This window comes from Xyrauchen texanus, chromosome 45, assembly GCF_025860055.1.
Source record: "Xyrauchen texanus isolate HMW12.3.18 chromosome 45, RBS_HiC_50CHRs, whole genome shotgun sequence".
Classification (NCBI taxonomy): domain Eukaryota; kingdom Metazoa; phylum Chordata; class Actinopteri; order Cypriniformes; family Catostomidae; genus Xyrauchen; species Xyrauchen texanus.
This window is the reverse complement of record NC_068320.1, coordinates 3,499,700-3,514,316: the sequence shown is the minus strand read 5'-3', so window position 1 is coordinate 3,514,316 and position 14,617 is coordinate 3,499,700. Positions and strand designations below refer to the sequence as shown.

The 14,617-nt window shown below is 37.1% G+C and overlaps 1 protein-coding gene across 1 annotated transcript in view; it reads right to left on the bottom strand.

Annotated features, from left to right (window-relative positions):
• Positions 1–14,617, bottom strand: part of large1 (LARGE xylosyl- and glucuronyltransferase 1) — a 113,553-nt gene that overhangs the window by 53,192 nt on the left and 45,744 nt on the right. The window contains exons 8-11 of the mRNA XM_052118848.1: positions 11,071–11,183; positions 10,418–10,543; positions 9,474–9,629; positions 941–1,104 (exon numbers count right to left, since the gene is read on the bottom strand). Of these exons, the coding sequence (XP_051974808.1) occupies positions 941–1,104; positions 9,474–9,629; positions 10,418–10,543; positions 11,071–11,183 (559 nt within the window). The remainder of the gene's footprint in view (positions 1–940; positions 1,105–9,473; positions 9,630–10,417; positions 10,544–11,070; positions 11,184–14,617) is intronic.

Genomic DNA, 14,617 nt, shown 5'->3' with positions numbered 1-14,617 from the left:
ATTAAAGTTTTAATTAATTAATTAATTTAAACACCACTATGATGATACAATTTAAATTAAATGTTAACATAGAATTCAGAAATAAATAAAACAAAAAACAGATATTGGTATCAGTGAGTACCTAAAAGGAACTATCTGTACTCATACTCATTCTCAAAAAAATGGTATCCAGACATCCCTAATTTTTCACTCCACTGAGTAACATCTCATGGAGCTTTTTTCTTGCCACAGTCACCTTAGGCTTCCTCACTAGGGGCTTTTGCACCTTTAAGACTTTAAGTCATGATTTCTATAAAGCTGTTCACTGAGGGCAGAAAGACATTTATGATCTTCTGTAAAACTGTGTAACAAAGTTCAATGGAAACGAGGTGGCGAGAATCGGCTTGACAATATAAATAATAGTTTAATAACATACTAAAACAAAAAGACAACAATATAAACACACATCCAGGGCATCTGCCCGTAACTCTCGCTCTCGAACTGCCACCTCCGGCCACCTTTATCTGTCTCTCGCTCTCTCTCGTGCTTGGTTAGCCTGATTACGGGCTGGTTGTGCAGCATCACGACCCAGCCCCACCCTCCTCCCTGCCACAAACTGCTTTGAAACTATGTATATTGTGAAAAGTGTTATACAAATAAAAATTACTTAACTTGATCTACCATTTAGCATGGCATATGAAAACTTTGAAAATAAATAAAGGCATCATTGGAGGTAACACAGATAAATATGAATGGAGATTTACATGGAGACAATACTGGATCGTGCACTAATTCATCATTTTAAATCTTCCATTTTTTCTCAACTTCTAATTCCTCAGTTATTCTTGCTGATTAAAGCAGTCTGTATTCTTAGAATATGTGCCTGTAATGTGCTTTTTGCAATGTCTGTGTCTTTGATCAAATGCAACAGCTAAGAATGTAAAGGTGTTTGTTTTCTCACCTGTCCATGGAGAGCTGCGCCACCAGCGTCACGTCAGTGTTATCTGCGGTTGGTTCATACTCATAGTGCAGGAAATATACGTGTGTGCGGTGAACTGTGAAACGCTCCCGCCGAAACTCATAACATGGGTCATCTTCATCCAACTCAGACAGGGTCTTCTGGAGCTGCAGGAATATTAGAGATGCGTCCATGATACCTCAGGTTATTCTATTATGTTGAATAAATAAAGCACTGCTGGTTAATAAATCACTTCAAGCATGTATAGAGCATATGTCTGGTTCCAGAAGTAAAAATTCCATAATTTTGTTCCATAGATTAATTGATTTTCAACAATAACTTATAAACCTTTAAAGACAGATGTACCTTGAACTCCGAGGTTGTTCATCGATAGCATATACTTCCGTTGAAGCCATCCGTTTGTGTTATTTTAACTTCATTGTTTAAAAATCATATTTGATAGCAGAATTCATTGCAAACTTTACCCCTGGTCCAGCAGAAAAAGCTTTGCCAATCAGAGATCTGCAGCCAAACAAGCCCACAAAACTAACCTCAGAGCGACCACCCCACAGTGTCCATTACACGGTGTGAAAGAGGTAAACGAGTCGGTGTCTCTTCATCCTTAAAATATTTATATTTGTATAAGAATATTTTTCAAAAAACATAAAAAATATTGATTCTATACTTAACAAATCAACTACCAAAAATCAATTGTTTTAGATATTTCCATAGTTTTTTATTCAATGACATCATTTGCAATGCTTCAAAGGATTGTAGTCCATGCCCTGATGAGAGATGGCAAGTACATGGTCTTGTACCTTTTTGTCTGATTTTCAAATACTTTTTTCCTCAAACCAAAGTTGGTGATGTTGTAATTTTCCTCGGAGCTGGTTGGTTCGGCTCATGGTTTACAACTCTTTTATGAAGGATTTTATGAAAAGTATATGGGAAATATGAATGTGAAAAATACTTCCGGAACCAAGGCAGCTGAAAAAGTGGGTGGGCACTCTTGTGCTCTATTGGCGTGCACAAGAGGGAGGCAGCAGATGCCCCTTTCATTCACAAATCTAAAGATGCTTTCTGGGTCATCCAGAAAAAGGGGAAACATTTTAATAATACAAATAAAAATATCTAATTAATCTCAAAATAACAGTAATAAAGTGTCAATATGATATTTCTTTGTAACTTGTGGAAGCATTAAAGAAAATTAGGCAGAAGTGCCTTTAACAGTGTGCATTACAGCAAAACGGGTGCAGATTCCAATCGTAAGTGATCCTTCCTATGCCCTACTCACTCCGAATTGCCAAGCCAGGGAACATGGCATTACTGTATAAATGCTCCATTTGCTAACAATCTTGTGGAAGGGCCCTTTAAGAAAATATGAATTTACTCAATTTTATTTGGAATGAGCTTTCGAGTGGTGTCCACTTCCTGCAGCAGTGTCCTTCAAGGGGAGCAAAAATACAGGTTGGGATTAACCCCTGAACATTAAAGTGGCGTGGCCTCAGGCAAGTAACAGGTCAGAAAAAAGTCTACTCTATGTACTGTATTGGAAGTTCATCAAAAGAATAACACTTGGTTGCAACTGCCATTCCGTCATTGCACACTTGCAGTGTAGACAGCTTTATTCATTATAATGGAAGAGGTCACGTCACTTTCAGCATACTTAGAAATTCAATACGTCTTTCACTGAATACTGTCATAAACTGATGGAGCTGTCTGATTCAGCCAAAGCCAGTTTGTTTTTTGTTGAAACTAATAAGCCATTAAAATAATCACTTTGAAAAAAGTACCATAGACTTTACAAGGCCCTGCAAGGCTCTTTTGAAACAAGCCTCAACCCCGGAAACGACTGTTCCTATTTGTTACAGTGGTGTTTTGTTTAAAATTGTTTCAGCCTGGTTCTTGTTCAATGTTTATTACTTGGAAGAGGTACTCTTAGTGTACACATTAACTACCAGTAGAGACATCAGGAGAAGTTCCAATCGTGTTAACCAGTGTAGAAGACTATGAATAAGCACATCCTTCAAGTTATTACATTCAATGTGAATGTGATTTTGAACCCAGCTAAGAGAAGTCAAATATTGTCAAAAATGAAAAGGGAAAATGCACATATTGTGCTCCTAAAAGAAACACATCTAACACCAGCAGAACATGAAAAACTAAAGAGAATGGGATTTTCAAGGGTGTATTATTCATCTTATAACTCAGGCCATAGCAGAGGTGTAGCAATTTTAATAACATAAAAAGTATCATATGAACATCTTTCAGAGGTCTCAAACAAGGAAGGGAGCTATATAATAGTCTCTGGGAAAATAGATGGCACTGCCATAACACTATGTAACATTTATACATGCAATTACCATGTAATATGTAATTAATTTATTAACGGCTGCAATAACGGAGACAGAGCTAAACAGGGCCATCCCCAGGCTCAAGGCGATTAAGTCTCCCAGGCAGGATGGCTTTCCATCAGAGTGGTATAAGAATTTTCGAGCCTCCTTCGGGCTTGCAATACATTGTTAATGGAGGCTAAAATGCCTCCACCATGGAGTGAGGCAGTGATCTAAGTTATCCCAAAAGAGGGAAAAGACAAATTAGAATGCAGTTCATATAGACCAATTTCAGTGCTGAACGTTGATTACAAATTATACACAGTCATTCTTGTCAAAAGACTGGAAAGGATTCTCCCCCAGCTTATACATAATGATCAGACTGGGTTTATTTCTCAAAGACAAACTCACGATAACATTAGATGGTCACTGTGCATATTAACCCTCTGGGGTCGACGGACGCACCGGCGAGTCCTGCTGGATTTTTTCATCATTACAGCGGAAACAACATAAAATTCTCTGTCATTTTGGGGCATAAAGAAAAGTGTAAGACATCATTAGAGACTATAAAGGGTCTACTTTTATTTGTGTACACTCACAATAACAACAAAACTTTTGTAAAATAAAGAAAATAAAAAGAGTGAGCTGTCAGCAGTCTCTGTGATCACGAGCATATATCTGAAACACGTCACAAAAATTAACTGAAACTCCGCGAATACTTATCACACAAACATGAAACATGTGTCTAAAGAAAGCTTAAAATGTCTACTTTTAAATAAAACAATTCAAATTTAAAACAAATATTCTCCAGCAATGTAATCTGTATGAAACAAAGCAATGTACAGTTCCTCCTGGCTCTGCTGATTATCTCTAATGTGATCACACCCACCAGCAGAGCGCGCTATTCATACTGTAATGTGCAGAGACGATCGAATCAAATGTTAAACGCCCCCGACTGTGCCTTAAAAATAAAGTTAATTCACTTTTCTGTGCGTTTGAAAGACAGCACGATACACAATTGAGAAAACTCCTGGATAGTGACAAATAGTTAAAATTTTCCTCAGAAGAAGAGCGGGACTCCGATGAACGTTTGTATTTTGAAGAGAGACTTGATCCAGCGGAGGATACAATTTCGGATGAGTAAGTCTTTTAGTTTTAATTAGCTGACATGCTATTTTATATAAACATGTTCATATTTTACTAGTGCGACTGTTTCCAGACTTGCCAGCCAGGATTCAGGGTATTTAAATGTGAAATATGTCCTAATAAGCAAGTTTTAGTTACATTTAAATGCTGTTTCAGCTAAAGCAGGTATTTAAATTGTATGCTGTATGATATAAATATGATCTGTAATATGATATAAAAATAATATGAATGTTTGAATTATATTTTAACTAGAGATTATGCTGCCTCATTATCATCAACAAAGCTTGTGCTTGCAAATGTGTGTTCAGGTGTAAATGAGTAAAATGCACATATTAGAAAATCACCACCTTATAATCATTTCTGAAGTATCATGTGACACTGAAGACTGCAGTAATGATGTTGAAAATTCACCTTTGATCACAAATTACATTTTACAATATATTCAAAGGAAAACTGTTCTTTTAAATTGTAAAAAATAGTTCAAAATATCACTGTTTTTACTGTATTTTGGATCAAATAAATGCAGCCTTAGTGAGCAGAAGAGAATTCTTTTAAATGGTAGTGTAGGTCTAAATTTTAGCCCAGTTTGTGCTGAATACAGTGTTATCAGACTTTAGCCATTAATGTGTAAAAAGCACAAATGTCAAGGCATGTCAAAACTTCTCCAGGGCCAAAACACCCTCAGACCCCAGAGGGTTAAATCAAATCCTTGAAGCCCCCTTAATTAGTTTGGATGTGGAGAAGGCTTTTGAGTCAATGAGTTTGCCTTACTTATATAAAGTTCTTGAAAGATTTGGCATGCACGAACATTTTGTGAGGGGCATCCATATGCTAAACGGATGATAAACCATCAGCCCGGACAATATAAATGGATACCTCTCGAACACCATTACCTTAAAACGTGGATCAAGACAGGGGTGTCCGATTTCACCGTTACTCTTTGCGCTTTAAATAGAGCCTCTCGCACAGTGGATAAGGCAGACAGAAAGCATCAAAGGCATTTGCATAAAAGGAGAAGACCACAAATTGGCATTGTATGCTGATGATATTTTGATTTAAGTAAACCCACTAGCTCATTCCTTGAATTAAGGAACCATCAAGAAACATTCGGTAGACATGCAGAATACAAATTAACATACAAAAAAATGCTAATTTTGACTTAATTATACACCGTCAAAACACATTAGAGAGAAGTTCCACCTTAATTGGGATCAGAACTCACTGAAATATTTAGGACTACATCTACTGAAAGAAATCCCAACACTGGCAGGGATACATTTTGACCCCTTCTAAACAAAAATTAAAGATGACATACACGGATGGAATTCCATCTCTTTCCTTAGCCTCAGTCGTAGAATTGACTCTGTTAAGATGAACATCCTTTCAAGATATCTCTACTTATTTAAAGCACTCCCTGTAGAAGTTTCCACAAAACAATGGTCCGAATTGAATAAGATAATTTCCAGATTTATTTGGCAAGGGGAAAACCCCAGGGTCAAATTCAAAACTATACAGATCCCAATGGAGGAAGGAGGAATGGCATTACCCCATTTTAGGGATTATTTTTATGCAGCTCAGACTAAACACTTAATTGATATATGTAACCCAACATATCACCGCTAGGTGGAAAGATATTGAACTTTCAATAATAAATGATCCCCCAATTCATGCAGTATTGGCACAAAAATTTGGTAAGATTTATAAATAAGGTGCAAAACACATGGACTAAAGCCCAATTAAAAATCTGGAATACGATAAGAGAAGAATATAAACTGGATCATAAACTACAAATAATTCAATAGTGTGCCAATGACCCTGAATTCAAGCCTAATAGACTGGATCATAGACTTAAGTCCTGGATATCAAAAGGAATAACAACATTCCATTCCCTTACAGGAAAGGGACACTTAGATGATTTTGAAAGCTTGAAGAAAGAATATTGCCTTGAGAAATCTGATTTTTATATCTTCAAATATGTAATAATTTTGAAAATGTTGATGACCCAATATTGAGGATATTTAAGAAGTTGCAAATAAGGAAAAATAATCTCACTCTACAGAAAACATTAAAGAAAAATGGGAAAAAAAAAGGGAAATTTCTTTTCACAGATTTTGTATTACAGAAAGCATAAATTGATGTTGACAATGTTGGAGACACTGTGGGTTTCGGGAAGCCAATCATTGCATATATTCTGGTAGTGCCAGTGACCTTTCAGGACAGAGCTTCATAAAGCATTGGAAAGCTTAATTAACACTGTCCTGCCTTTGCAATTTCCCACATTATTCTTAGGAAATGCTGATTTCCAGGCAAGATAGCCTGATGAATATTTATTTTGGATTTTAATGCCTGCTGGCAAGTACCCCATAATACAAGAGTGGTTGGATATAGTAAATTACATTTATGTTATGGAAAAGATTACTTTTTCCCTTCGTCTTCAGAAACATTTGTTTATTCAATTCTGGACAAAGGGTAATTTGTTCAATACCTCCACAAAATTTGGTCATAATGGCCTTTATAATGACATATTCTACCCACTAGAAGGTTGTAATTATATCCGTTTGCTTATTTACTTGTTAGCCCTTAACAACATACTCTATACACAGTCAGAGAGCCCGCATACCCTTTTTCTCTACCCTTGCACACCTTTTCCCTATCATGCATTGGGAATTTATATGTCTCTACCACGACCTAAGAACCCTCAAGTACCACCCTTCAGTATGGACAATTATGTACACATTTTGCCTCCTTCAAATTGAAGGGTTTTTATTTCATTATTTGTTTAGTTTTCTCTTTTCATTTTTTGTATTACGTATAAAAAAATAAATAAATAAAAAAAACCTGGATGGCATAAGAAAGATGCAACTACTTCTGTTTTGAAATAAGTGCTGATGTATATATGCTGCTACACCAAAATAAAGAATAAAAAAAAAAAAAATAAATAAAAAAAAAAGGAAATGAGCGATAAAATCAACCATACTTTAGTAAAGATTTGCAAACATTCCTTCCTCAGTTCATTTAAAATGATGCTTTTTGTTTACTTTGAAAATGCATCATATAGTGTTGACCAGTGGTTCTCAACTGGTTTTGCTTCAGGACAGATTTTACATTGGAAATCAAGTGGCGACCCACCGTGGTTAAAACGGAACCTGTACTTTGTAAATGGTCTGCACTTATATAGTGCCTTTTTAACCGTAGCTGTATTCAAAGTGTGCACCATGCAAGGCGCTAGCCTGCCATTGGGAGCAACTTGGGGTTCAGTGTCTTGCCCAAGGACACTTCGGCACATGGAGTAGTGTGAACCACCAACCCTGAGATTAGTGGAAAACCCACTCTATCACCTGAGCCACAGCCACCCCATTTAATGTATACTAGGTCGCATTTCCTTTTATCTTGCATAGTTTTGTTCTTGGTTTTCAAGTATAAGGCCATGCTTCAGGTGACACTGTTTTTGTTGTTGACATCAACAACCCCTTTTAAAAAATGTAAGAGAATATTTATTTATGAGCCCATTATTATCTGAAAATACTGAAAACAGTATTTTATTGTAAGAAATTACTGATGATACTATGGCACTACCGTGGATCATGTCTAAAAAATATTGTAATACATGGCACATTTTGTGAGCAATAAAACAGAACAAGCTATTATTTGTGATAAAAGGTGGATAAGAAAATGAATTACTCTAAAAGCAAAGACATTTGCTTAGTATATAAGTACTAATCATTATACAAATTATATATATATATATATATATATATATATATATATATATATATATATATATATATATCTCAGTGTAGATGGTGGAGGTGTAGATGTATCTGCAGTTTTCTTCCAAAATGACTGCACAGTTACTGTTGGAGCTTCTATTAAACTACTTATCAACTGAAAAGGGGTTGATTTTTGAATCTTTTTTTATTATTATTAAATATAAGATGTTGCAGAATGAGAATATACACTGATGAGCAAAAACATTATGGCCAATGGCAGGTGACTCGTATAACGTTGATCATCTCCTAACAAGGGTAGATTAGATCGCACGCAAACAAGCAGTTCTCGTAGTCAAAATGTTGAATGCAGGAGTAATGGGCAGGAGTAAAGTGTGAAGGGCCAAATTATTATGGTGACAGGATATTGGGCACCCAAGGCTCATCAATGCATGAGGGCAATGAAGGCTATCCCGTCTGGTATGAACCGACAGAAGTGCTACTGTGGCAGAAACCACAAAATTTTTTAATTATGTTTACGGGAGGAATGTGTCACAACACACAGTGCATCACACCCTTCTGCGTATGGGGCTGCGTAGCCACAGACCAGTCAGTGTGTCATGATGACCCCTGACAACCATCAAATGTGCCTACAATGGGCACACAAGCAGCACCACATTGCACTGTGTGAAGATGGTAAGTTGGTGGAGGGATTGTGATGCTCTGGGCAATGTTCTGCTGGGAAACCCTGTGTACAGGGCTATTCACGTGGACGTCAATTTGACACGTGCCACCTACCTAAACATCATTGCAGACCAGGTACACCCCTTCATGGCAATGGTATTCCCTGATGGCAGTGGCATCTTTTAGCAGGATAATGCACCCTGCCACACTGCACACATTGTTCGGGAATGGTTTGGAAACATGATAAAGAGTTCAAGGTGTTGCCTCTAAATACCCCAGATCTCACTACGATTGAGCATCTGTGGAATGTGCTGGAACAACAAGTCCGATCCACGGCAGCTCCACCCTGCAAATTACAGGACTTAAAGGATCTGCTGCTAATGTCTTGGTGCCAGATACCACAGGACACCTTCAGGGGTCTTGTAGAGTCCATGCATCAGCAGGTCGGTGCTCTTTTGGTGGCATGTGGATGACCAACAGCATGTTAGGCAGGTGGTCATAATGTTTTGGCTAATCAGTCTATATGCTTTTGGTCATATTGCCCAACCCTAACGTCAACAATAAAATAATGCGGTGTCAACAAAAACGTGTTGTTCTGGCAAAGGTTGGGTAGTCATGAGACTCATCAGCTGTCATGTGAATAACACTGCCTGTGGTGAAACTCACATTCTCAGAGTTGTGGTCCGTTTCACTGGGACAGCCAAAAAGTTCTCTCCTCAACAGATTCCCATCATACTCCAGGAAGGTCAGGTAGAGGTTCCTGAAGAACTCCACATGCTTGTTCTTCACGTGAAGCTTCTTAGGAGAGTTCCAGTGAATCACCTGCACAAGATTTCAAAAGTGTGTATACTGATATGAATTAATGTTGATGTTGAATGTTTGAAATATTAGTATTGGAAGAATGGATGACTATGAATATTTGTATGTATTGTTTATGTAAATGTGAATACCATATTTATAGTAAAACAAAAAATGTAGATACTTAACGATAGCAAGACATATATACCATGAGCTCTGAGTTTTAAGCAACGATACATATATACCTCTGAAGATGCCACTAGTCAGTGTAATTTCAAATAATAAAAAAACAAGTTTATTAACTGAATTCCTGGTGAAGAACTACACTATCTACAGTATAATCCTCAAAAAAGATCCACCATCAGAATTTGCTGTTACCATGGAAACAAAAACAAAAAACTAAATCAGCAGTGACTGCCCTCTCATGATTGGTCTCACTGCACTCTCAAACTATATCAAATATATCTTAATATTTTACAATAAACTTGTTTTATACTTATAATCTTATATACTTTATACTGCTTGATGTTACACATTACCAATTCGATATGTGGGAATCCAAGTGCCACAAAAATCTATAGACACTTCTTAAAATGACGAATGTGCCATTAATTGCCATCTCAAAGAGAATTGTTTGTTAAATTCAGCTTTAACACATATAGAAGTGAACTTTTCATTTGCAGCTTGTCTATATTAAGCACACATGCAAATAATGTGTCATGTTTCTGCAGCTGTACAGTATGTGTGAATGAACTGCTGCTAATGCATTCATGAAGCATTAGATCCACATGTGTCAGCTCAATTGAGGTCACCTTGAGATCGGACACATCTTTGTAGCATTTCTCAGAGCGGGTGTGATCTGACAACTGAACGTTCCAGAAACACGGCAGCTGGTGCACCAGGAATGGGTTCTGTTTGATCACAGCATTGAAGATGTCCTGAAACACAGTATTCTTTTACACCACGGATAGACATGTAGTCACAGTAAAAAAAAAAAGGTACAGAATGTTTATTATAATTCAGAAGTTTTCCATTTTTAAAGTAGTTTTTTCTTAGTTTTCACCCTATGAATGTTAATTTTACTATTAATTTATCAGTGCTTTACCATTTCAGTTTAGTTTTTCTTTTTAGTATATTTAGCTTCCATTTCTATTATATTTTGAATATGTTGATTAAATTTCAGTTTAGCTTACTTAGTTGTGACTTTTACAGTTCATTTTTGCTTTTTTTAAGCTTTATAATTTCAGTTTATTTCTTGTTTTATTTTTAAGTATTTTGTTTTAGGGCTTTTCAAAGTTTGGTTTCACATTTTCAGATTATGTTAGTTGTCATTGTTATTTATAAAATGCAAGTTACTTGATATGAACTTCTTTATAGAACACTTGTTTAAAAGTAATATCACACTCACAATCATGCCGTTGTTGCGAATATAGGTTATAGGTACAGTAGAAGTTTTATTCGTTACCTGATCAGCGAGTGATGTAGACAGCATACTCATGAGCTCTCTCTCTGCTGTCAGTCTCCACATCTGCTCCCACTTCAGCTTTCTCAAACGATCCAACAACAGCAGAATCACACCTACAACACACACACACACATATACACCAACCAGGTCATTCACATATCCAGTCTTAAGCCAAGCACAAACAAACTAACTTCACGGCTTGCAATCGGCACCCTGCGACTCACAGTTCTGTTTTTTGTTGTGCTGGTGCGAACACTACAGGACTGTAGTGTTTCAACAACATGACCATTCGTCCCCAACTGAGACCATGTGTGCATTGGTATTAAGATGTGATTTGGGTGATCCGATCACAAATGTACAAGCAAGACACATCACGTTGCACCAGGTCATCTCTTTTAACCACTATAGAAGTACATTTCTAGCCATCCAATTTTTTATATAATTGATACATCAAGCTAACTTGGAGAATTGTGAATGTTCGTTGGGTTTCGAGGAAATATAAAGTAGGGTAATCTCGGCATAACTGTGAAAACTGATTCTATGGTTCCTGATAATGTCTCCCAGGGGAAGCATATATTAGGAGAAAAGGAGAGGCCCTTAACTTTAGTTTAATCTGACAATTCCTCGTTTACACAGATAAAGTGGTAGTGGTCGGATAAATAGTACCTAAAAAAAATAGAATTTCTGTCCACAAATGCATAATTCTCAAGCCTATCCAAGAGAATTTTGAGATCTATTGTGTCGAAGGCAGCACTAAGATCGAAAAGCACTAGAAATGCAGTCGGGATCAGATAATAAGAGCAAAGTCATTTGTAACTCTGATAAGTGCAGTCTGTGTACTATGATGGACCCTAAATCCTAACTGAATTTCTTGTGGGAGATTTGAGATCGGTCTATAATTAGCCAACGCTCCAGGATCAAGCTGTGGTTTCTTGATAAGCAGTTTAATAACTGCTATCTTAAATTTTCTTGGGTCATGTCCTAAGGCTAATGAGGAGTTAATAATATTAAGAAGAGATTCTGAGATGACAGGAAACACCTCTTTTAATCTCATGGTCCGTATTGAATCTAAAATACATGTTGATTTTTATGTTTTGATAAGTTTGTTTAGCTCTTCCTGTCCTATGACAGCAAAGGATTGAAGATGCTCGTGGGGAATAATATGATACACTGTCTACAGAGGTGCTATTGCAGATGGCTGCATAACTCAAATTTTGTTTCTGATCATTTCAATTTTATCAGTAAAGACATTCATAGTCATTCCTACTGTGCTACGATTGAATATTTGGTTCAGTCAACCCTTTACGCCTCACTAATTTATCCACAGTACTGAATAAACATCTAGGATTATTGTGGATATTTTCTATGAGTTTGCTAAAATGTGCAGACCTGGCAGCTTTTAGAGCCTTTCAGTAGTTAGAGACCCTATCATTCTATGCACCACAAAATACCTCTAATTTTGTACTCTTCCACTTGCGCTCCATTTTTCAAGCTCCACTCTTGAGAACATGAGTGTGATCATTGAACCATGGTGTAGGACTTTCATTTTCTTTCATCAAAGGGGGGCAACACTATCAAGAGTGCTAGAGAAGACTATATATATTTTCTGTGATTACATCAAGTTCTTCTAAATTTGCTGGTTTACTGAGAATTTGAGACAAATCTGGAATGTTATTAACGAAGCTATCTTTAGTGGCCGAAAGAATAGTTCTACCCGACTGATAACATGGTGTAGACTGAGTGACCTTTGCTAAGCTCAGCATACAAGAGATGAGGCAATGATCTGAGATGTCATCGCTCTGTGGCAGAATTGCTATATAAAATGCTATAACTGTATTTATCTATGTGAATGTTGATGTCACCAATGATTAAAGCTCTATCCATAGTGCCTACTACATCTGACAGAAAATCAGCAAATTCTCTAAGGAAATCAGTATATCGGCTTGGTGGTCTATATACTGAACAAAAGATTACAGAGATTTTGTATTTATAGCTGACGATGTCACATTAAGCATTATCAGTTCAAATTAATTAAACTTATATCCTGACATCTGAGTGTGCTACTGTAAATTGTAGCCACACCCCCTCCTCGACCAATCAGGCGGGGCTCATGATTATAACTATAACCTTGGGGAGTAGACTCATTAGTGGTGCTTGCCAAAGGCAAGGCATCACTATTGTTATTCGCCATACTTATTATTAGTGGTGCTTGCCAAAGGCAAGGCATCACTATTGTTATTAGCCATACTTATTATTATTATTATTATTATTATTATTATAATAACTAGAATGTACATTTCCTGAAGAAAATGTGAGTGGTGCTTGCCGTGGCAAAACTCGTCAAATAGCATTTTATAACTGCTGAGATATTTTTTTTTTTACTCGGTTGCTAGGGTACCCCCATCTGGTTGCTAGGCAGTTACCATAGTGATATTTATCAAGTCTCCTTGCTGTCCTGAGTAAAATCAGTCAACCAGGAAGTCTCTACGATGTTCTGATCCAGAGATATGTGATTTGTTATTTGGTTGCTAGGGTAACCCCTCCTTGTTGCTAGGCAGTTACCATAGTGATTATAATCAAGTGTCTTTGCCATCCTGATTGAAATAAACCAACCCAGAAGTCTGTACGATTTTCTGGTTTAGAAATATGTGATTTGTTACTCGGTTGCTAGGGTAACCCCATCTGGTTGCTAGGCAGTTAACATAGTGATAGTAATCAAGTCTCCTTGCCATCCTGAGTGAAATAATTCAACCTTGAAGTCTCTACTGTTTTCTGGTGCAAAGATATGTGATTTGTTACTCGGTTGCTAGGGTAACCCCATCTGGTTGCTAGGCAGTTACCATAGTGATACTAATGAAGTGTCCTTGCCATCCTGATTGAAATAAGTCAACCCAGAAGTCTGTACTATTTTCTGGTGCAGAGATATGTGATTTGTTACTCGGTTGCTAGGGTAACCCCATCTAGTTGCTAGGCAGTTACCATATTGATAGTAATCAAGTCTCCTTGCCATCCTGATTGAAATAAGTCAACCCGGAAGTCTCTACGTTTTTCTGATGCAGAGATATGTGATTTGTTACTCGGTTGCTAGGGTAACCCCATCTGGTTGCTAGACAGTTACCATAGTGATACTAATCAAGTCTCCTTGCCATCCTGATTGAAATAATTCAACCCGGAAGTCTCTACGTTTTTGTGATGCAGAGATATGTGATTTGTTACTCGGTTGCTAGGGTAACCCCATCTGGTTGCTAGGCAGTTACCATAGTAATACTAATTAAGTCTCCTTGCCATCCTGATTGAAATAAATCAACCCGGAAGTCTCTACGTTTTTCTGATGCAGAGATATGTGATTTGTTACTCGGTTGCTAGGGTAACCCCATCTGGTTGCTAGGAAGTTACCATAGTGATACTAATGAAGTGTCCTTGCCATCCTGATTGAAATAAGTCAACCCGGAAGTCTGTACGTTTTTCTGATGCAGAGATATGTGATTTGTTACTCTGTTGCTAGGGTAACCCCATGTGGTTGCTAGGCAGTTACTATAGTGATACT